We start from the raw sequence: 20,695 nt of genomic DNA, 5'->3' as shown, positions 1-20,695 counted from the left end.
TAAAAATGATCACGCCCCCGCCCGGTTCTGCAGTGTAAAACATGGGCCTGTTTGGATAAACATGTGTCACTAATTCGCTTGTCTCTAAACAAAGACAATTGGCTACCTGCTGCTGCTGCCACCTGCTGGGATGGACGAGTACTACGATGTAGTAAAGACATGATTACGCTGCCAGGCTCTCGACCGCTCAGGCACAGAAATTAGATAATTTCCCGCGGCACACTGATTGAAAAAGTTTGAAAAACACTGGACTAGACGATGCATTTAATTGTATTGTGAAAACCTGGAAGGTGGCGGCGAAGGTGGTACGTGCATGTGTAGCTTTTTTACACACACATACGTGACAACACCCACGGCGCTGCCAAACTAGACATGTCGCCAACAGCACAGTGCGTCACATGATGCAATGCGGCTGTTGTCGCTAGCGCCCACGCAGGAGTATAAAGAAGTCTACACTTCAGTTTACTTTTCTCCCCTTACATTTGAAAGCAGATATCTGTACTCTTTACTCCCTTTTTACTCAAAATAGGCTTGTTACTTTTTAGCAACCTCCTTGGTTATTGCAGCCTGAAAAAAGTAATATGTACTTTTCATACTACCAAATTTAGCATTTTTTTGTTGCCTTGTTTACAACATTAGCAAATCATGCGAACATGTTTTGAAAAGTTGGGTCAAAAAAAAAGAAACAATGCAAAATGCAACAATATCATTTTTTTCCCCATTTTTCTTTTCAGTACAAGCACAGTCTAAGTTAATAATAAAAAAAAAAACTTCTACTTTTACAAGAGTGTTTTATTCCTTAAGTATTTGTATTTCTATTTAAGTACAAAGTGTGAGTACATTTGCCACCTGTGCTCTTGCAGGTAGTGGGCAGCTCTCTACTGTTTGTACACGACGCCTCGGGGAAGGCCCGCGTGTGGATGATCGATTTTGGCAAGACGGTACCCCTGCCCGCCCACAGGACTTTGGACCACCGGACCCCCTGGGTGGAGGGCAACCAGGAGGACGGTTACATGTGGGGGCTGGACAACCTCATAGACATCTTCAACTCCATGCTGCCGCAGGAATCCTGAGTTGGAGGCGCTCAAGACTTCTCAATGATAAAACTGGAAGAAGTGCAGATTGTGCACTTAATCCACTTAAACAAGATAGGACTTTGATGGCGGTGGATTGCAGCCTTGTTCCTCATGTCGTCTGCTCCTTTAGAGACAACATCACTGCCTCCTCAGAGGTTATTTTGCCTCTTTTCACGGTTTGTAAATAAACGCACAGCAACACTAAAACACTGCATATCCAACCACGCCAATGACTAGTGTAAATACAAATTTATTTAATTTTTCTGGCCTTTATATAACCCGCTTACATTTGTACAATATTTGTGCCTACCTTTTTAAAAGAGAGAATATTCCTGCTATTTTTCTTGCACCTTGAACCCACTTTATAGAACAATGATGAACGTGGGCCCCCCTTCATGGATCTAAATAGAAGCAGCAAACATGTTAGTTTGGGACTTGCTGCACTATGCATCCTCAAGAAAGCCATCGATCAAAACGAGCCGTGCCTCTTTTTACGCTGGGAAGCAGCACTGCAGTTGGGTTACTTTACACGCGCACACTCTAAAGAATTGAGCTGTTTTATACTTTTATAGCGACGTTGGAGTCATACAAAAGTGTCAAGGAACATTTAAAACTGGAATGAGCTGATTAAAGTGATCAATTTTCTCTTTTTTTTTTTTTACCGTCTTGTATCCTGATCTTCAAACTGGACTGGGTTTACTGTGTGGAAAACAGCAGCGATAACTTTATGCACGATTCGAAATGATTGACGTGCCATAGTAAATGACCTTGTGTCTATGACTGTGTGCGTGTGCGTGTGTTGATACTGCACACAGGAAATCAGAGTCATCTCTGAAAAGTCAACATCGACTTGTTTACAAAGTATTATACTACTTCTTCCATGCATGTACAGCAGCTAACAAGTTATTCTTTTTTGCCTTCTCCTAACCGGGTGCTTTCTAATGTGAGGAAACTGAATATAATAATGTTTATATTCTATAAGCACAAGTGTATTTTTAAGTGGAGGAACTACAACAACAGGTTACATTTGACATGGACTCTTCTTTGCTTCTTTGCCATGAAGGTAACGGATTGCAATAAACTGGAAATCAGACTTCAGAGAGTGGCTTTTTCTTATTCATAACTTATGTTGTTGTTTTTTTCTCCTCGAAATTGAGTGAATTGGGGTAAGCCATGCTAGGGCCACACCCCAAAAATTCAGGAAACTGTAATGGAGAAAAACAGTTAAGTGATATCTCCACAATTGAGTTATAACTTCTTTTTCATGCAATTATCTTTAAACATAGTATATAAAGCATTTAGAGAAAAAAATCTCAGAATTCCCTTTTCAAGGTTTTTAATAAAAGGGAAGTGTGCTGCTAAGTTGTTTTGGTTGTGCAAAACATGTATTGTACATAACTGAAAGCAACATTTATTTTTACTGTCTGCACTTTTATTAAATCAGGACTTTGACTGTTTTTTTTTTCAACACAATCTGTACTTCCATTTCAGTACAGTAACATATACAAATAGAAACAAACGGCATCACTGTTGACCATTTGAAACCGTCTTCTCCGTCGACCCAAGCACACGATGCACTTTGTGTGCGCCACTATCATATTCTGTCCTAATGTGCAGTAAAACAGCCTGACCAGCCAACCCGGCTTCCACTCCACCTTCAGGAAGCACGTATTGTGTCCCGTCGCTGCGTCTCTGTGGATCCATCGTTTTCAGCTGCCCGTTGCTACGGACGACGCTGTCCAAACTCCAAAGCTGGTAGCGCAGACTTTTCCCCTGCTTGGCCAGGATGTAAATCTCTGCGAGACGTGACATGTCCACAGTGGGACACGATGAGGAAAAGCTGGACTGTCCACGCAGGTGAATCCACGGCAGAGTGGGGTCGGGCTGTGTGGGCTCTGTCCATACATCCCGCTGGTTCATACCCAGGAGAACACCTGCAAGGTAAAGTGGTGGGCGGTCAGGCTTAATTAACACTATCAGAAGAACTGACCTCCATTTACAACCTCAACTGTAATATTTCCATGAAATTATATAAACGATTATATGATATATGTTTAAGTGGATGCTAGATATCTATTTTTTTATTAGTCCAATCAGATTTCAGGCTCTGTGTTGCCATGTCAATCTAATCCGCCCAGGACCTGCAGAATCATCGTGCTGGCCAGAGATGGGCACTTTACCTTATTTTGCCGGTCTGTCCTCCGCCCGCGACCTGGGCACACCTCGTCCAGCCGTCCTTAATCATAAAAATAATTGTCCTCGGACCCCGTCTGTCCTCATCCTTTTAAAGTGCTTCTATCCTAAGATTCCTTCAGTTCGTCCTCCCCGCCGCCCCCCAAAAAAACGAAGTGTCCGTGCGCTCATGAACATTATTTAAAGCTCATTAGTTGGCAAATTTCCCATTCACATCCACTTACTAGCTGAGAGCATCGTGAGTGTAATGAATTGTTTACAACTGTTTAACCAAGATGGCATTTAAATGCAAAGTAAAGTGCCCAAAATTGCCTATCTCTGGCCAGCACTATAATTCTGAAGATTAGATTGATATGGCAACACAGAGCCTGAATCTGATTGGACTAAAATTTCCACTTACACATATACTAAAATAATTTATATAATTTCATGGAACTAGAACCCAACACAACACGTCAGTCAGTACTTCAGTACAGTCAGTTTCCAAAAGCAGGTGAGCTGTGATTGGTCGTTACCTGAGCCCTGAGCATTTGTGATGTCATTTTCAGGCGACAGAAGTGACAAAATGGCCACTCCCAGAAATGGCTATAAACTAAGTCCAATTCCACAAACGCAATATTTATCAGAATGCCTTGTTTCAACTAGTGGGCCTGCATAGAACATATTCTTGAAGAAAAAATGTTTGGGTTGACTTCCTCTTTAACTTCTGCTGATGCTGTACACAGTTGCAATTTAGCATCAGTGTCTTACCTGAAGCCACAGCCCAATGCGCCCTGTGGCCGCCACGCTCACAAGGCTCATGGTTGTAGTCTTCATCATATCTGGATGACCAGTGTCAAGGCACACATTTACTGTTTTTTTTTTACTGGTCTGTCCAGTAAATCTTTTGGGGAGCAGCCCATTTATGAAAACGTGTCCACTTGCAAGCCGTTCTACACTTGCACCCCACTGTGACGTAACAATGGGGCTAATTTGCATAACTCTACTCTTTGAAACACTAACATGCATGGAAAAGGTAAGTAGAGCTGCATTGAATATTTTTGGGAATCACACATTAGCCTTAGCTAACGACAATAACTTCCAATTAGTAGCATATTCTTGACTGCTCTGTGAAGTTGTTGATGCGGTGGACGTCTGAAATTGTGTTCAGTGATAAGGCGCAAGTGCTGCACCCACAAGTGAAAATGCTTTGACTGTCTTTATGGGTGATCACAAGTAGAATGTACTTTAATACTCGTCATTAGCTCTCTGTACCCTAATGAGGACAAGCGCATATAAAATGGATAGATGTCTCCTTTAACACTGTACTGCAGTGCTTTAAAAACAAACAAAAAAACATGGATACGGGATGAGAACAGGCTGTCTGTTCCACAAGTGCGCGACGATCCTGGATGCGTTTTCACCACTCAAACCACCCGAAAGCAGCTCTGCCTTGCAGCCACACACCTCCTGGGCCAGCAACGCCATGTTTCGAGCTGACAAAGAAAAGATATGAGGGGCCGTCAGGGACATCATTCTGATTACTTTTTAAACGCTCTTATTCATTGATACAATACTATGAAATGTGAAACTCAACACACACTCCCGGAACGCTCTTGCGAGGTTAAGTCAAGTCAAGTCAGTCAAATTTATTTATATAGCCCTTAATCACAGGAAAGTCTCAAAGGGCTTCACATCATATATACGACGACATCCTCTGATCTTAACCAGGTTAAAAAAAAAGATTTTGTTTGCATTATTGTTATAATTTCCATTTTAGTGTGTAATGATTTCAGTAATGTTTGATAGTGTTTCAGTTGTGTGAGTGAGAAAGATTTGGTCATGCGCATGAGTGTGAGTCAGTAGTTGCGTAATTGTTTTGGTAATTTGTCTGACAGCATTTCAGTTGCATGTGTGACTCCATCTCCACTCCATCTTGCTTTTCGTCACCTGAGAACATTTCTCCCTGTGCTGTGAAGCCTCGGCTGAGCGCAACCTGAACCACGGCGTTCATGTCAATGGCCGGCCGCCGCAGGTGAGCAGCTATCCACAAGGCCACCAAGCCGCACCTGCAAGATAAACAGAAAAACACAATCAGCGTACAGTCACACCCTGGCAAATACAGTATGCCTAATGACGTCAATGTGAAAGTATTTCAAGAGTTTCCAGCATTACATAAGCATGCTATCAGTCAAAGGCAGAGCATGACGGGACTTGACGAGCATTCCGCGCTTACTGTGGCCCGTCTTGGATGAGCGAAGGCACGTACGTGTTTACCAAAGTCCAATGGAGAGCTCGGCTCAAACTGAAAGATACAACAATACAATACGAGTCACACATACTATTCAATTAAAGTAATGCTTCTATGCACATGGAGAGAGTTCAAATCAAATAGTCATGCATGGTGAGATTTATAAACTTAAAAACATTTAAAGTACTAACAACAACAATAATAAAAATACAAATATGAGCGCTTGAGAAATTATATGAAAACAAAAATAACAAAAGCACTAGGGCTGCTCGATTATGAAAAAAATATTAATCACGTTTATTTTGGTAATAATTGAAATCACGATTATTCAAACGATCATTTATTTTTTGCTACAAAACAAGAACAGGTTTGAACGAAGAAAATATTAAGACAAAATTCTTTGAAACACTATAATAATTTAAGTTCTTTTTGGACCCAACAACATTTATAAAATTAATTATTTAAAAAATGTTTAAAAGTGCAAATGTATAAATGAAACTATGGTTTCTTCCTTGTTTAAACAAACAGTGCATTGGAGTTAACTTGCTATGCACTTATAAATTGCCAAAGTAGTAAACTGCTTGGAGTAAAATGCCAATTTTGACAGAATAACAGACATGCTATTCATTTATACAGTTAGACCTTTGTCGGAAGTCTTTTTTGTTTTGTTTTTAAAATAATATTTACATATAGTAAACAATGTTAATGTATTTGCTTCTGATACATTTTAAATTTTATATGTTGATTGGGTCAAAGTAATTTAAATGTTGACTGTTACATACTAGTAATCTATACAATACTTTTAAATTACAGTAGGCCATATATAAACTGTATTACAATATAATGACCAATAATATATTTGCAAATTGCATTTGAAGCAATTTGAAACAAAGATAATCTCACACAAAAAAATTGAACCTATAAATTTAAAAAACGAACAAAAACAAAAATATAATTTACGTGAGGATTAGCTGTTCGGAAAATGAATGAATAAATGAAATTACGTAATTTAGTGTTTTGTTTTCGTGAACGATGACTATTTCGTGTTGTTGTGCATGCTTGTGATGGCTTAAAGCAGACGCCATAATGCACGGAAGTGATCTTAATCTCATTTGAAACATTTGATGCATGTAAAGGAATACTACGCTGTCAAAACGATAGAACAACTAGTTCATTATTATTATTATTCATCGGTCACCTGCTCTCCCTCTGACTGATGAGCAGGAGAGGCTCCGTGTTGTCTCCTTCCAGTGGGCTCCTGCTGCCTCCTATCGTCTGATACAACTTCTTTTTGCCGGTTGAATCTGGAGGTGCTGGAGGAGGAGGTGGAGGTGGTGGAGGAAGAGAGGGCATGGGGCACCCCGACATTTTCCAAGATGTCCTGTCAGGGATTGGAACGCTTGATATGAACCTGCACTATTAGATACTGCACTATACAATAAAACACACTTCTCTTGCTCTTCCTGCAACGGAAACCACAGCTAAGAAGTTTGCGGTGCTCTTCTGTTAACGATTTAGACCTACAAACACAATTCGCAATGTTCTGTTGCACATTATTAGTTTTGATTAGTTCTGCACTTTCGTAACCTAGCTGGCTAACGAAGCCGGTAGTGTTTATGACCATATTTGGCAACGGCTAACAGTCTTCTTCTTGTAGTTGGCGTGTTGCACCGCCGAACATCCACTTTGTCACCCCCTGTGGGAAATTCCAATTATGAAATCAATTTATTATTTACGGAACATTGGCGTCTCTACCAGCTTGTTTTTAAAACATTGTAGAGTAACTACATCAACTTGATGTTCCACATTCAATACTGCCACAAGATTGTTTGAAGTACTGTGGTATGCAATCCGGAAATTCCGTCTGAAGATGGCAGCAATGCATCTAAAAGCTGTTTGCCAAAACTACGACGAAGAAGAAACGCTTGATTTTCATCGCGAGACTTGAGCCGAGTTTAGAATTGATTCATCCGCGTTTCACTCAACGTTCAAGGTATGTGCTGGTCTGCAATAATAAGTCTCTATTTTATGTATAGTTAACTTATTTCGTTGCAGTCCTTGATTTTGGTCTCTTTTAAGAGGTTCGCACGTTTCTGTGCAACAGACTGTAAGTCTTTGGCTTAATATTGCTGTTTTAAAAATTAGCCTTTTGGCTAATAGTAAACCACACGCCGTTCAAATGAATGGTTGCTAATGCTAACTATTCATACAGTCCATCAAATGTCGTTTTCTGTCTGTGTGGAAGCCAATTCCACTTGAAACGTGTTCTTTTCGTACTTCCAGATGGCCACGACGGAGGTTCGGCTTAATCACACGATCTACATCAATAACTTGAATGAGAAAATCAAGAAAGATGGTGAGGACCTTCGACCACCTAAGCACGTTGCGTGCTGCAGTACAAATATTTTTTAATTCATTACTTTTTTTGTATACACATGTTTTAAGTGTCTTTTATTGAGTTGGGCGTCGTTTCTATTTTCATATGGAGGAACACAACTAACTCATTTACGTTACCCTGTAGTACAAAATAATTCTAACCCTCAATATTAGATTCCTCCAACCATTTTCTGCAGTGCTTTTCCTCATTTGGGTCACGGGTGAAATTGAGCCTGCCCGGTACGTGCATGCCCTGTACTGGTCGTCAGTCAAAGCCAGGGCACATAGCCTACAGACAAACGAAACATCCATTCGCATTTACAGCTATGGACAATTTGATGTCTTTTTTGTGTGGGCTGGAACGGATTAATACCATTTCCGTTCATTTCACGGTGGAAAAATGACTTGTAACTGAAGGCACCACTGTATTTGATGTTTATTAATATTTCCTTTTTGTGATTATCATTATTATTGGTTTTTTTCACCTCGAATCAGATCACCAGATTTATCTGCAAAGGTGTATACATTGTGAATCTGTTTTGTTTCCCCAGAGTTGAAGAAGTCTCTCTATGCCATCTTCTCACAGTTTGGCCAGATTTTGGACATCTTGGTAGCACGTACTTTGAAAATGAAGGGTCAGGCCTTTGTCATCTTTAAAGAGGTCAATAGTGCCTCCAATGCCCTCCGATCCATGCAGGGATTTCCCTTCTATGACAAACCCATGGTATGTCCTTTGTGGCATTAATTCTTTTTCACCTAATATATCTCCTTTAGAAAAACTTCACGATAATTTTATGGATCAACTCTTTCCACAGCGCATCCAGTATGCCAATCAGGACTCGGATATCATTGCCAAAATGAAAGGCACGTATGTGGAGCGCGATCGTAAGAAGGAGAAGAAGAAGCCTCCGAAGCCCGAGTCGAGCGGGAACAAGAAGGCGGCCGCCATGGGCGGTGGCGTGCCTGCGGGCATGCCTGTAAGACACACACAATTGTATTTATAATGACCTATAATATTTCTTATAGTCTACTGAAATAAATGTTTGAGCTGTCATCACTGCTTTTTTGATGTTCTCTGCAGGGGATGCCACCAATGAACCAGGGGGGCCGCATGATGCACATGGCAGGACAGCCGCCCTACATGCCCCCGCCAGGCATGATGCCCCCACCAGGGATGGCGGGTCAAATGCCCCCTGGAGGCATGGGTCCTGGTCAGATGATGCCCGGACAGATGCACCAGCAGGTATTGGCGTCTTTTAAGGACATTTTGTTGCTCTAATTTCCATTGGATTTTATTCAGGGGAAAAAAGCACTACAAATGACTCTTATTGGGCAGTTTTTTTTTTGCTATACATGTAAATCTGGCTTATTACTATGTGTCGACTGAAAATGACATCTCATGGCTCAGGTAACGACCAACCACCGCTCACCTGCTTTCTCAAGCTGTGCCATGGTTGGTCGTCATCACAGCCCTGGGCAACTGTAATGTCATTTTCAGTCGACATAATTGACAAAATGGCCGCCCCGTGAGGTGAACGGGTAGATGTTGCTGCTTAACTCAGATTCCACAAATGCAATATTAACCAGAATGTCTTGTTTCAACTAGTGGGCCTGCATAGAACATATTCTTGAAAAAAAAATGTTGGGGTTGACTTCTGGATTTGAATCTTTGCTCTGGTTTAAGTTTGGAGAGAAAAAAAAAATCACTGTTAACATGCCTCACAACAGAGGATAATGTTTGATCGACCTGATCTGATAATCGGTTCTTTGCCTACGTAAGACAAGAAAACTGCTCAAGTTTGCCTGAAAGAATGTATTCCGCTGAAATTGACTTGAGCAAAGTGCCCATCTGTAAAATTGTCCCATGAGAAGTGTGCCCTTTATGCGTTTACTGCTTAACAGTAAGCAAGTTCAAAAACGCATTTACCTCAAAGATTGCACAACCAAGGCACTGATTTGACATTGAAATTGGTATTTTTTTGAAAGGCTAACTTAGCAAGACCATTGCGTTCATCAGTCTGATGAATAAAATGATACTCATGTTTTCCATAAAGATGCATTTATTCTTAGTCTTTACTGGCAGTCAGAACTGTCTATCAATATATGGCTAATGACACCAAATTTAAAGTAAAAATCAGAAAAAAGTCGGCAAGTTGTCACCGTTGACTTGTACATGCTTGATATGTGTGATGTATTTCTAACTCATTTATGCTTCCAGATTTCGGAGAATCCCCCCAATCACATCCTCTTCCTCACCAACTTACCCGAGGAGACCAACGACCTCATGCTGTCCATGCTCTTCAACCAGTCAGTGAAAACGCGGTGCATTTTGTCACCCATCTGTATTTTAAACACTGAGCGTCCGTCGTTTGCTCCGCAGGTTCCCAGGCTTCAAGGAAGTGCGTCTGGTCCCCGGCCGGCACGACATCTCCTTCGTGGAGTTTGACAACGACGTGCAGGCAGGCGCCGCACGCGAAGCGTTGCAAGGCTTCAAGATCACGCAGAGCAACGCCATGAAGATCTCCTTCGCCAAGAAATAACGTTGTCACCTCCTTGCACAGGTGTGTTTTCAGCAGTGAAACAAAATGGGGATGCACATTTTTTTCGTGTGCCATTTTCCCATTCTTTACTCTCAAGTGTTCATTTGCTTATGTTTTTGTGAAAGCATTGCACCCAGCGTCTGTTCTGTCAGACATCACACCTGGAGCTTTTCATTTTTTTACAATAAAAACAAAACGTTCTCATAAAATGTACTGCCTCATGATTAATCATTAAGTGTTCTTAAGACCAGCAGATGGCGCTGTTGTCGTGGTTATTGAGTTAAGGGTGACAGGAGGCAACCTCCCAGTGAAGGTAGGCAATAAGTAATAGTAATACCTCACAACATTGCAAAGGATTGCGTTCGTCTTCAAAGAATCATACTTCATTGCTCTGCGGTGGTAAATTATTGGTCAATGGATTTTGAACAACAGACAGAAAAACAATATGCGTTTCATTACATTGTGTGGCTTTGTGAAATAGGGCACAATGTTGCAAATTTAAAATAAGTGTCATTATTAAGCATTGGTTGAATAGAAATCCGTGGTTATCAAACCTTTTGCGTCATGTCTAACAAAAAAAATACAGTCTCATTGTAGGCCGCCGTGTTCAGTACATTTTGAACATTGACACTGTTTTAATTATTGACAGTATAAATACAATTGTATTGTATTTTTTTTTTTTCTTCATGTACCATTATCACTAGTGTTTACCAGCATGACATTGTGAGAATTATTGAACTAAACTATTTAAAATGATGGCGACACTATAGGCTATTTCCACAATTAAAAATCAAATCAAGTTATTATATGATCCTGAACTTCATAAAGTGGTAAAAGTGTGACTCGGTGTAATATTTCGTCACCCTCTTAAAATAAATGTAATTTTTTCATTTTTTTCAGAAAACACGAAAAATTGAACCTCATTCTGATGATCTTATATGTATTAATAATTTCGTTTTAGGCGTAAAATTGAATAATCTGTTCAACTAAGGAGGCAGCTGATTTTACCAGAGGTGGCCAGTATCTTGAGAGGTTTAAGGCAAAAAAATGTTTGGGTCAAACTATGACTTACGCCATTATTTTAAGAGGCTGACGATTTAATCCTTTAAAAACCACATCCTATTACAACAATGTAAACGGTACTGTGGATTTGCAGTTTGTCTGATTTTGTTGTGACAAAATAACTATAATACACTAATTATTAAAGCTTTATAGTAATTGGTTAGGTAACCATTTATAAACCCTACATAATGCAACCATTATTATAAAGTGGTACATTTTAACTGCAATAACATGCATATTCCTTGAAGATATTTTGCCTGTATAAATATGACAATACATCTTTACTTATAGGCAAAGTGTTTCAAGAAACTTGCCACCATTAAAAAAGAGAGAGAGTAACTACATGTCCTTGGAAAACTAAATGAGATGGAGACTGAATTTGATGATCAAAATTCAGAAAACATTGAGTCAATTTTACAACCAATTTCACAAATCTTCATAATCACAAATCTTCTTCGACTGTGTTGCGGCATATAACACGAAATGACTGTCATCCAGAAAGAAGAAGAAAAAGTAAAACCTAAGTTTGACAATAAAATTGATCTGTTTCCCCCCCCCACATATTTAGATATTAGGGTCATTTCAGCGAGAATTAGCCACGGTATTAACTAGTGTCAAAATGTTTGGATACATAATACTTGTACAAAATATGAAGCCTAAACCACAATTTATGACGAAACTTTTCCTTTGTACATAAAAAAATCAACATAAATGGAATTCAAAATGCAAAGTAGAGTTGAGTCACATTACTGCAATGAATGGTGATGTAACCACACAAAGTTTACAAAATGGTGAATATTTACTTGACACCTCCGGGTTGCTGAAAACGGCTTTCTTGGCCTTCCTTTTTGGCTCCAATGTACGTTAAAGAAGACTGGGGGCGCTCAGTGGACCATGGGCACTCAGTTCATATGCCAAGATTGATTCAAACTCTTCATGAAGTTTAACAGCCACTTGTACTCACAGTTGTGTGCCAATTAGTAAATGCCCCATTCCTGTTTGCCCACCGTATCCTCTGTGGCCTTCCCGTATTGTGCAATGTAATTATGTGTTGCAAACACTGAGTGATTAAGTGTGAGTTGGGCTTTATTTGGACTCAACTGTGTGTCCACTCCACTGTACGAACACTCTCACACACACATACAGAGGGAGCGCATACCCCCAACCCCCCAACCCTGTTGTGGACTTAAACTGTGCCCTGAGTTATTGTCTTTAAGTCGCCTCGACTGTGTTCGCACAAATGCACATTCTTCCGTCACTTTCCCAAGCCTTTGCACACTCCCTTATTTTGCCTTGAGAAAGCGCTGACCTTAGCCACCAGGGCGCCATATGTGTGTGTCTGTGTGTGTGTTGCATGCTCCTGGCAACATGCCTAGCGCCTTCCTACTCACAAGCACAGTGTTCTTACAGTTCCAGGAGCTGAAAAGGCGACTTATCTGTCGACTCGCATGTGGGAGGGTGTTGACGTCACTCCGCAGTCAAATAAAAAGAGAGCGAGGAACAGTTCCGAAACACCCCCCGCCCCCCTCCAGTCTCTGTGTCACTCTGCTTCCTTTCCGATACGCTTGTTTGTGGTTATATTTTGAGAATCTTGGCTGAAAATGGCAAGTTTTCTGATGCAGATCTTTGCTTGCACCAAGGAATTGGTGTTCATTCGCTCAATTAAGATATTGGGAATTACTGAGTAACTCACGATGCCATCTTATCACCCTACCGATAGTAGCACAGTAATGTACGGCGATTGTGCCATAATTGATATACAGCGGGGGTCACCAATGTGGTGCCCCTCGCACCACGTCGCCCCCAAGGACCACGTGAGTCGCCTGCAGGCCTGTCCTAAATAAAAGTGATCATTTGAAACTGTTAATATTAGCAAAGATTTATTCAAAAAAAAAAAAAGTGTTGCATATTGATATTTAACTGGTTCTTACCATGTTAAATCATTGGACATGATCTGTATTAACAGCATACATAAATGTAATTAGTTATTACCATATAATTCAAGGTAATTAGAGCAAATTGTTATTCCAGAAGTGTGTGTGAACTGGTAGCCCTTTTCATTAATCGGTCTCCAAGAAGTACAGCTCTGATTTTCAAAAATGTTGGTGACCCCTGATATACAGTATAGTGAAACCCCATATATTCATGGGTCCCCATTTGTGGATCCTCTAAACCAGTGATTCTGAACTGTTGGGACTCGCGACCAAGGTTATTATAGTTAATGAAAAGGAATGAAATAACTAATAAATTAAAAAAAACATAGTGTTTTTGTTTATGAAATAATTGTAAAAAGAAGAAAAACTAAGGCTAACTGGAAGTACATCTTGCACATCGCTGTCGGGCCAAAACCCTATACCTTCAAAATAGTCACTTTTCAGGATACCCCAAAAAATGACAAGTTTGTTCAACCATTAGCATTGTATCTTGAAAGGGTGCAAGCCATTTTCAACACTTTAGATTGGTCAATAATGTGTAAAAACAACACCCAAGCGCATGGACTGACCAATGGTATAGATATTTGGAAATAAATTAGAATTTCACCAAAATGTGATTTATGAGGCTTTGGCCTGACGCCAGTAATGTATAAACCTAACTATAATTTATAGCGGAAATGTTCGTTATTGTTTTTTTTTTGTGTGTCAGTATCATACATGAGCTTTCAGGGTTCATTTTAAAAGTATTTCTTTCTGAGTGTATTGCTGTACAGTACATCCATACCTACAAAAGGAGCAAAGTCAGTTGTTTGAGAATTCTAGTTCACTTTATTACACAATACTTAGTGACTTTTTTGTTAATCTAGTACCTGACAAATACTCCATATTAAAAAACAAAACAAAAACTAATAACTAAACTAAAACAAGATAGTTTTGAAAAAATAAAAACAATAAACTTCAAACATGCTCTAAAAACTAAACTAATGGAATTTAATCAAAGTCAAAACAAAATAAAAAACTAACAATAATGAAAAATCCCAAACTTTAACCTTGTTGGGACTCAAATTTGAGTCACAAACCCATTTGGGGTGCGTTGTGGTCAGCTAGTAATCATTACATGTATTTGTATTCAGATTTTTTTTTTTCTTTTGTACAACATTGGGTAAGCGTCAGAAGATGTTAACTCAGGCGTGCTCTAGTTACTGACTAGCTACCCTGTAAACAAATCTAGTGCTCAACCTTTGGCTAGCAGACATAGCTAACAATACTGTATGCTTTAAGTGGCCCGTCAAACTCATTTGAAACTGTGAAAATGTAACATACTATCTATTTTCAGAAGCTATTGTTAAACAAAAAAAGATGTTATGTTCTTACCAAAAATGGGTCTTTGCAACAATAAAATGCGTGTTCCAGGGTGACAACAGAACAACTGCTCTAAACAGTATTCTTTTGGTGCCATTTGAGGGGAAACTTGGTGCTGAAGTGAGTTGAGCTTTGTTGTAGATTACTCCTTTTCAGCCATCTTGTAGCCTCTGATCATGTGGCACGTGGTTTATAAGTAAAAGTATAGGAGGACTCACAAGCGAGCCCTGGGGGATGCCGCGTGAGATGAGACAGTTGTATTCTGTAAGCATTTGGAGACCTTCATTCATTTGTAAGGCGGATATAGATTATTTACATTGAGCATAATGAATCTTTGTTTTTTTTCCGCCAAAACAGTGCAATAAGATCTTGTTTATTCATTATTATTAACTTCCTCAGGTGAGTCTGCAGAGAGCTATAGATCACAGACTTGGTCCTGTCATGTCGTTTCCTGCTTTCCTTGGTTAAGAATTCATCTCGGGCACTGGGGTCACGGCCCCGGCATGCAAATCGAGGCCCCGCTTCCTCAAGGGTCCTCTCTGTTCCGCTGCCGGGGGTGGGGGGGGTGGGGGGTCAACGGCGGGCACCAGGGGCCGAGGAAACGCCAGCGGTTGTCAGGGAAGTTCTTGAGCAACAAGACCACCATCGGCGATAAAGAAGGTACATTGTGTGGACACGTGTGGAAAATATGCCATGCGAATGAGTGCAATACCCTGAAAATAATTTCCTGTTACATTTATGCCTTAAATCTGTTGGTGTTTAAAATCGTTATAAGGGAGATTAGCAGCTGTGGACAGGTTCACTCAATCTCATGGTGAGTGGCAGGTTCGGCTGAGGGGGGAAATGAAAGTATAGATCGACATAGAGCGGTGTTTCCGATTGAGCCAAGCCACTTTATTTTGCACGAGAAAAATCTTACAGGACCCCACCAAACAAAAATGTCATGAAGAACTTAGACCTGGCATCTCGTGGAAGCGCATTTGATTGCATTCTGTCAGTCTGGCACTATGTATGGCACTATTCGTCACAGGCATAAATAGATGAACAAAAATCCATTATTTGTAATTAATTTTTCAACTACAACTCTCATCTATCTTTACCAATGACGTGCAGTGACAGAGAGAAATTACATGCTCTACCAGTAGATGGCAAAAGGTGCAATGAATCTGTGTGTCCACCTGTTGCGATTCAAACAACAAAATATCATTTTAATGCTCAACCAAACAGGCTCAGAATCCGTGCTGTTAAAGTGAATTTGTGACAAAATTCAGTCAATATCAATAATGTTTCAGATTTCAGTAGGTATGCTTTTTGGGACATTTTTGTTTGGTGGTGTTGTGATATCTTCATTTAAAATATTGTCACTGTCCTGTGAAAAATATGTCCAACTTTGGAACATTTCTTAATCTTAACGTTAATGCGATGTCTATAACGCGGAAACGCCAAACACATAAAAAATAAGAAAATTGAAAAAAAAAAAAAGGATGTAAGTCTTTTTCACAGGACAGCGACGATACGTACCTTTAAATGTTAGGAAACGCTGATCTAAATAACAAATGAAAACATGTTTAGGAGGGGTGGGAACGATAATCGTTCGATGCATCGTTCCGCGTATTAAAAAGATTCTGAATCGATTCATAGGTATTAATAATTGATATTTAAAGTTTAAATAAAAACGCTACAAGCATGCGCTGAATCAAATCGAATCATACGCCTCTGAATCGGAATTGAATCGAATCGTGGGCCTCTGAATCGTAATCGGATCGAATCGTGAGGTACCCATAAATTCCCACCCCTAACGTTTAGTATTATTTATACTTGCTGCTTAGTGTCACAAAGTAATCTAGATCAGGCATGGGCAACTGGCGGTCCATAGGGACGCTCTGAGCAACCCTTTAATTATTTTTTGGGTAGATTTGGAAAACTCCATCCACCCATTATCCAAACCGTCACGGTCGTGCTGGAGCCTATCCCAGCTGCTTATGGGCAGTAGGCTGGGTACACCCTGAACCGGTTGCCAGCCAATCACAGGGCATGCAAAGACAAACAACCATTCACACTATGCAGGACAAACAGCATAAACATTAAAATTTTGAGTGAGTTGATTTTTGATTTACAAGGTAACTTATTTAATGTTGGTTTTTTGTTCAGCAGTTTGGGTGGGCCTCGAATGGTATTTTTTATGCAACAGAGCACTTGGCCCTGGAAAAAGATTACAATGTGTTTTTCTTTTTCTTTGTTTGCTTCCATCCCTATGTACCGGTAGTTGGTTTAGGAGAGTGGATCTTTCATACATGCACTGAAAAATGTATTCTTAAAAATGAAGTAAGATCACATACTTTGGCATATGCATGTATTTTGTCCTTATTTAAAACAGCATTTTTGCCATACATCTGGTTAGGAAGTGCCTGCTCCTATGTAGTCCCCAGTAGTAATGATGAAAAATTATGCCCCCCTCCAGCATTTAAGTTGCCCATCATTGATTTAGAGCATTTTTTCCCAACCTTTACTGAGCCAAGGCACATATTTTAAGTCGAAAAATTTCAAGGCACACCGCCAAACTAAAATATCACAAAAAGTGGACTTGTCAATTACATGGTTTCTGCCATCTAAAAGAAGATCATTTGTATGTTCTGTCTGTCTCTATAAGTCGCTGGCATAAATGGATGAACACAGGTGTTATTTGTTATAAATAAATACCCCTTTGGCCAATGAAGTGAAATTTGATCATTTCACACGGCACACGGGAAATTTCCTCACGGCACACTAATTGCCCCGGCACACTGGTTGAAAATCACTGGTTTAGAGGGTGTCACTGCATCCTTAAGCAGGAAATCAACACAAACATATTTGTTTTCAAGAATATGTTCCCAGCAGGCCCACTAGTTGAAACACGGCATTCTGATTAATATTGCGTTTGTTGAATATGAGTTAAACCGGCAAAATCCACCCCTTTTCAGCCATCCAAGGGGGCGGCCATTTTGTCATTTCTGTCGACTGAAAATGACATCACAACTGCTCAGGGCTCAGGTAACGACCAATCACGGCTCGGCTTCAGAAAACAGGACAGTCGCCTGTGGCCGCCCCCAAAGATTGCTGAAAACAGGTGGATTAAGCTCTTATTCCACAAACGCCTTATTTATCAGAATGCCTTGTTTCAACTAGTGGGCTTGCATAGAGCATATTCTTCAAAAAATATATTTGGGTTGACTTTAAATAGTCTTGGATTAGATTTTCCAAGCATATGGCCTTCGTTATCTTTAAAAATTACACCTTTCACACTTGAATCTGAAATTTCACAGATGTCATGAACAACATTGCCATATTTTCAAAGTAAAGAAGAGATTGGAATGGGCAGAAAATCATTTTGTTGAAAGATGGGCAGGGGGTGTATAGAGTATAATAGAATAGCATTTATTAATAAATCAAGGTGGAAATTCCAAATCGTTGATAGCTTCAAATTTTATCCAACTTTGATTCAGGAGTTTTCAATCCTGTTCCTCGAGGGCTGGTGTCCAGCCTGTTTTCCATCTCTCCCTGCTACAGATAGTCACCAAAGGTCTGCAGAAGCTGGATGACGATCGATCCTGATAATTTGAATCAGGTGTGTGTTGCAGCAGCGACAGATGGAAAACAGGTAGGACACCAGCCCTCGAGGAACAGGATTGAAGACCCTTGTTAAAGTATTGAATTTGACATATAGCTGTGCACTCAGCAGGACTTTGAGTTTCCAATCGCTACTGCCACCTGCGGCCGAAATATGAAATTGCACACTCCTATCTTCACATGCAAGATACATGTTCTTGTGCGAGCATGACTGATACTTGGCACAGAGGCTGGAATCGTCATAGCCAATGAATGTTTACAGAGGTAAGAAAAGTTTTATACAGTTATTGCTTGGGAAACTGTATATCTACAATATATTTGACATGAGACCATCCATTGTAGTGGGTTGTGATGATTTGACGAATGATAGATAAGTATTTACATAGATGTCTTTTATCAGCAAAATCATAACAACAATGACGTTATACCTTCTCATAGAATCCAGTGTCATCATTTTCAAATATACAACCATTCTCTTTACCTAATGCTGTTGTTTGTGAAATTGCTTAGATACTGATGTCAGCGAACATATAGCTTAGACAGCCAACCGTATTCATATCTTTTCATTGATTGACACATATCACCAAATTGGCTTTTGACAGGAAAAAAAGTGCGTGCATGACAATGTATACATTGCATGTAATGTCTGATTAGAATCCATTATGGCGAAATAATAGCTTCTGGTCACAACTCTGTCATCAGACAACGATGAGAATGCGCATGACATCCCAACTGCAGAAAGAGTGTGGGGAATTAAAACCCAATTCTAGTCTGAAAATTAATATCCAGAGGTTTGCAAGAATACCCACTGCGAACAGCTAAAGTTTTCATCTACTATTTATAAGATGTGAGTCATAAATGGTCAAATGAAAACGCTATTGTAAAGATATTTTGGGGCTGAATCCTGCGGAGTGCACCTTTTAGTCCACATTCCAAAAACATGCATGTTCTTTATCCTCTGTGTAAAACACCTACTATTGTTGCAGCTTACAGAGTACCGTAAATTGTCAAACGCTTCTTCATGTGTCTCAATATCTGTAATATACTGCCCACTAGTGGCCAGGGCGTGCAGAACTAGCACAAGGTGTGCCTAGAATGGATTAATGGCATTCCTATTCAGTTAAATGGGGAAAGGCAATTTGAGATGCGAGTGTTTTGCATTATGAGCGTGACCACAGAACAAAAACTCTTAAGTCAAGGCACCCCTATTACAAAACCAAATAAACCCACATAAGCAAGCACTTCACGACGGAAGCAAGTTAAGTTCCCTCTGAGAAAAAAAAACTCGAACAGCCGCCACCAAGTAAGGGATGAGAGAACAACGGGCACAACAACAGCCATATCAACATCAGTACTAGTCTCATGATGACAGCATCTCTACGACCAGCTTCACGATAGCAAGCATGTAAATGTGAAGCAGGAAGAACCAATCACAGGGTACAAAGCCAGTTAGTAACATACTACATAGATGATAATGAGACAGCAGCACATCCAACAATAGCAACCTGTAACCATAGTAACTGTCCTTGTGTAATTATAATGAAGTTGAGATAAACTGCCCAAAGTCAACTGGCTTATGCTTTCAGCTCACCCATGAGTGCTACAGAAAATGGATGGAATAGAATGCTGTAATATCATGAGGTAAATAGTGGCCGGAAAAATCAATTGTAGTCGATGATGCACACAAGCTGATGGCAACATCTCTACAATCTCATGAGACCGTTCATGAAAGAAAAATAAATTCCGTCAAAAGAACATCTCAATTGTTGGCAAGCATTTCACTCCAAGTACCACCTCAAAGACTACGCCCGCTCTCCAAGTACCAACAGCATGACATTAAAATTCAGTACAGTAATGGAGTTGGCCCAAGCGTTCATCAAAAACTTGGCACATGTTTTATTCCTAAAATGTTTATTTAATATTATTGCAAACCTCTGTAACATTATACATTTTGAACATAAACACGGCGCTTGAATATATATACTTACATATATACTGTATACACACATGTACAATATGTGCGCTTAAATATACCTGTATGTAATGGAAATATAGGAAAATAATAACTGTACCCTCAATGAAAATGATTTGCACAAACCCCGCGACCTCTGAACTGTGAGGTGGACGTGCTAACCAGTCGACCACCGTGCCGCCTCAGGTAAAGATTGGTGCACCCCAAATAGCGGCGTGCAAGCACAGTGGATACCTCGGGCTAGCGCATGAGTAAACCTGGAAAGAGACTGAATGGATGGCTACAATTCCCATGACACCTTACTGGTGAGGCATGACCGTGATGAGTTACACATGGTCAACAGC

General features: G+C 40.0%; 4 protein-coding genes across 11 annotated transcripts in view; 3 read left to right on the top strand and 1 right to left on the bottom strand.

Annotated features, from left to right (window-relative positions):
- The window catches only part of itpkcb (inositol-trisphosphate 3-kinase Cb), a 35,958-nt gene extending 33,789 nt beyond the window's left edge, over nt 1-2,169 (top strand). For both annotated transcript variants that reach the window (XM_086034976.1, XM_086034974.1), the window contains one exon: nt 864-2,169. In XM_086034976.1, the coding sequence (XP_085891102.1) occupies nt 864-1,073 (210 nt within the window). In that variant the 3' untranslated portion in view covers nt 1,074-2,169. The remainder of the gene's footprint in view (nt 1-863) is intronic.
- Nucleotides 2,170-2,455: 286 nt separating this feature from the next.
- Nucleotides 2,456-7,353, bottom strand: actmap (actin maturation protease). 5 transcript variants are annotated; one of them, XM_086034979.1, is made up of 7 exons: nt 7,255-7,353; nt 6,698-6,880; nt 5,485-5,553; nt 5,199-5,317; nt 4,615-4,744; nt 4,020-4,090; nt 2,458-3,010 (listed from the first exon to the last, which is right to left on the bottom strand). In XM_086034979.1, exons 2-7 carry the CDS (start codon nt 6,865-6,867, stop codon nt 2,601-2,603), a joined length of 969 nt encoding a protein of 322 aa, XP_085891105.1. In that variant the 5' UTR covers nt 6,868-6,880; nt 7,255-7,353; the 3' UTR covers nt 2,458-2,600. The 5 variants fall into 5 exon arrangements, with proteins under 5 accessions (XP_085891108.1, XP_085891106.1, XP_085891105.1 ...); XM_086034978.1 differs by lacking the exon at nt 7,255-7,353 and adding an exon at nt 6,949-7,143 and having other exon boundaries at nt 2,459-3,010; XM_086034980.1 differs by lacking the exon at nt 7,255-7,353 and having other exon boundaries at nt 2,457-3,010; nt 5,518-5,553; nt 6,698-7,145.
- snrpa (small nuclear ribonucleoprotein polypeptide A) lies at nt 7,350-10,611 on the top strand. Of its 2 annotated transcripts, none has more exons than XM_086034986.1 (7): nt 7,350-7,492; nt 7,783-7,855; nt 8,427-8,599; nt 8,691-8,852; nt 8,957-9,118; nt 10,094-10,182; nt 10,256-10,611. In XM_086034986.1, the coding sequence occupies exons 2-7, from the start codon at nt 7,783-7,785 to the stop codon at nt 10,413-10,415; spliced, it is 819 nt and encodes a 272-aa protein (XP_085891112.1). In that variant the 5' UTR covers nt 7,350-7,492; the 3' UTR covers nt 10,416-10,611. The 2 variants fall into 2 exon arrangements, with proteins under 2 accessions (XP_085891112.1, XP_085891113.1); XM_086034987.1 differs by having other exon boundaries at nt 7,492-7,606.
- A 7,713-nt stretch (nt 10,612-18,324) lies between these two features.
- LOC147145027 (uncharacterized) overlaps nt 18,325-20,695 on the top strand; it is a 51,955-nt gene continuing 49,584 nt past the window's right edge. The window contains exons 1-2 of one of the 2 annotated variants that reach the window (XM_086034961.1): nt 18,325-18,410; nt 18,489-18,643. In XM_086034961.1, coding sequence (XP_085891087.1) covers nt 18,632-18,643 — 12 coding nt within the window. In that variant the 5' untranslated portion in view covers nt 18,325-18,410; nt 18,489-18,631. The remainder of the gene's footprint in view (nt 18,411-18,488; nt 18,644-20,695) is intronic. The other variant, XM_086034962.1, reaches the window with a different exon arrangement.

The sequence above is a fragment of the Filicampus tigris genome, chromosome 7 (assembly GCF_054856515.1).
Source record: "Filicampus tigris isolate MCC_2025a chromosome 7, RoL_Ftig_1.0, whole genome shotgun sequence".
NCBI classification, from domain to species: domain Eukaryota; kingdom Metazoa; phylum Chordata; class Actinopteri; order Syngnathiformes; family Syngnathidae; genus Filicampus; species Filicampus tigris.
The sequence above is the reverse complement of the archived record's forward strand: the minus strand, read 5'-3'. Positions and strand labels throughout refer to the sequence as shown.

What these genes read in the sequence shown, in the direction of transcription:
- snrpa (XM_086034986.1), top strand. Translation starts at nt 7,783, where the DNA reads ATGGCCACGACGGAGGTTCGGCTTAATCACACGATCTACATCAATAAC. An exon ending in GCGTGCCTGCGGGCATGCCT is followed by an intron (nt 8,853 to 8,956) that starts GTAAGACACACA and finishes TGTTCTCTGCAG; the next exon opens with GGGATGCCACCAATGAACCA. An exon ending in CTGTCCATGCTCTTCAACCA is followed by an intron (nt 10,183 to 10,255) that starts GTCAGTGAAAAC and finishes TTTGCTCCGCAG; the next exon opens with GTTCCCAGGCTTCAAGGAAG.
- actmap (XM_086034979.1), bottom strand. Translation starts at nt 6,867, where the DNA reads ATGTCGGGGTGCCCCATGCCCTCTCTTCCTCCACCACCTCCACCTCCT. An exon ending in ATCAGTCAGAGGGAGAGCAG is followed by an intron (nt 5,554 to 6,697) that starts GTGACCGATGAA and finishes TGTATCTTTCAG; the next exon opens with TTTGAGCCGAGCTCTCCATT. An exon ending in ACAGGGAGAAATGTTCTCAG is followed by an intron (nt 4,745 to 5,198) that starts GTGACGAAAAGC and finishes TTTCTTTGTCAG; the next exon opens with CTCGAAACATGGCGTTGCTG.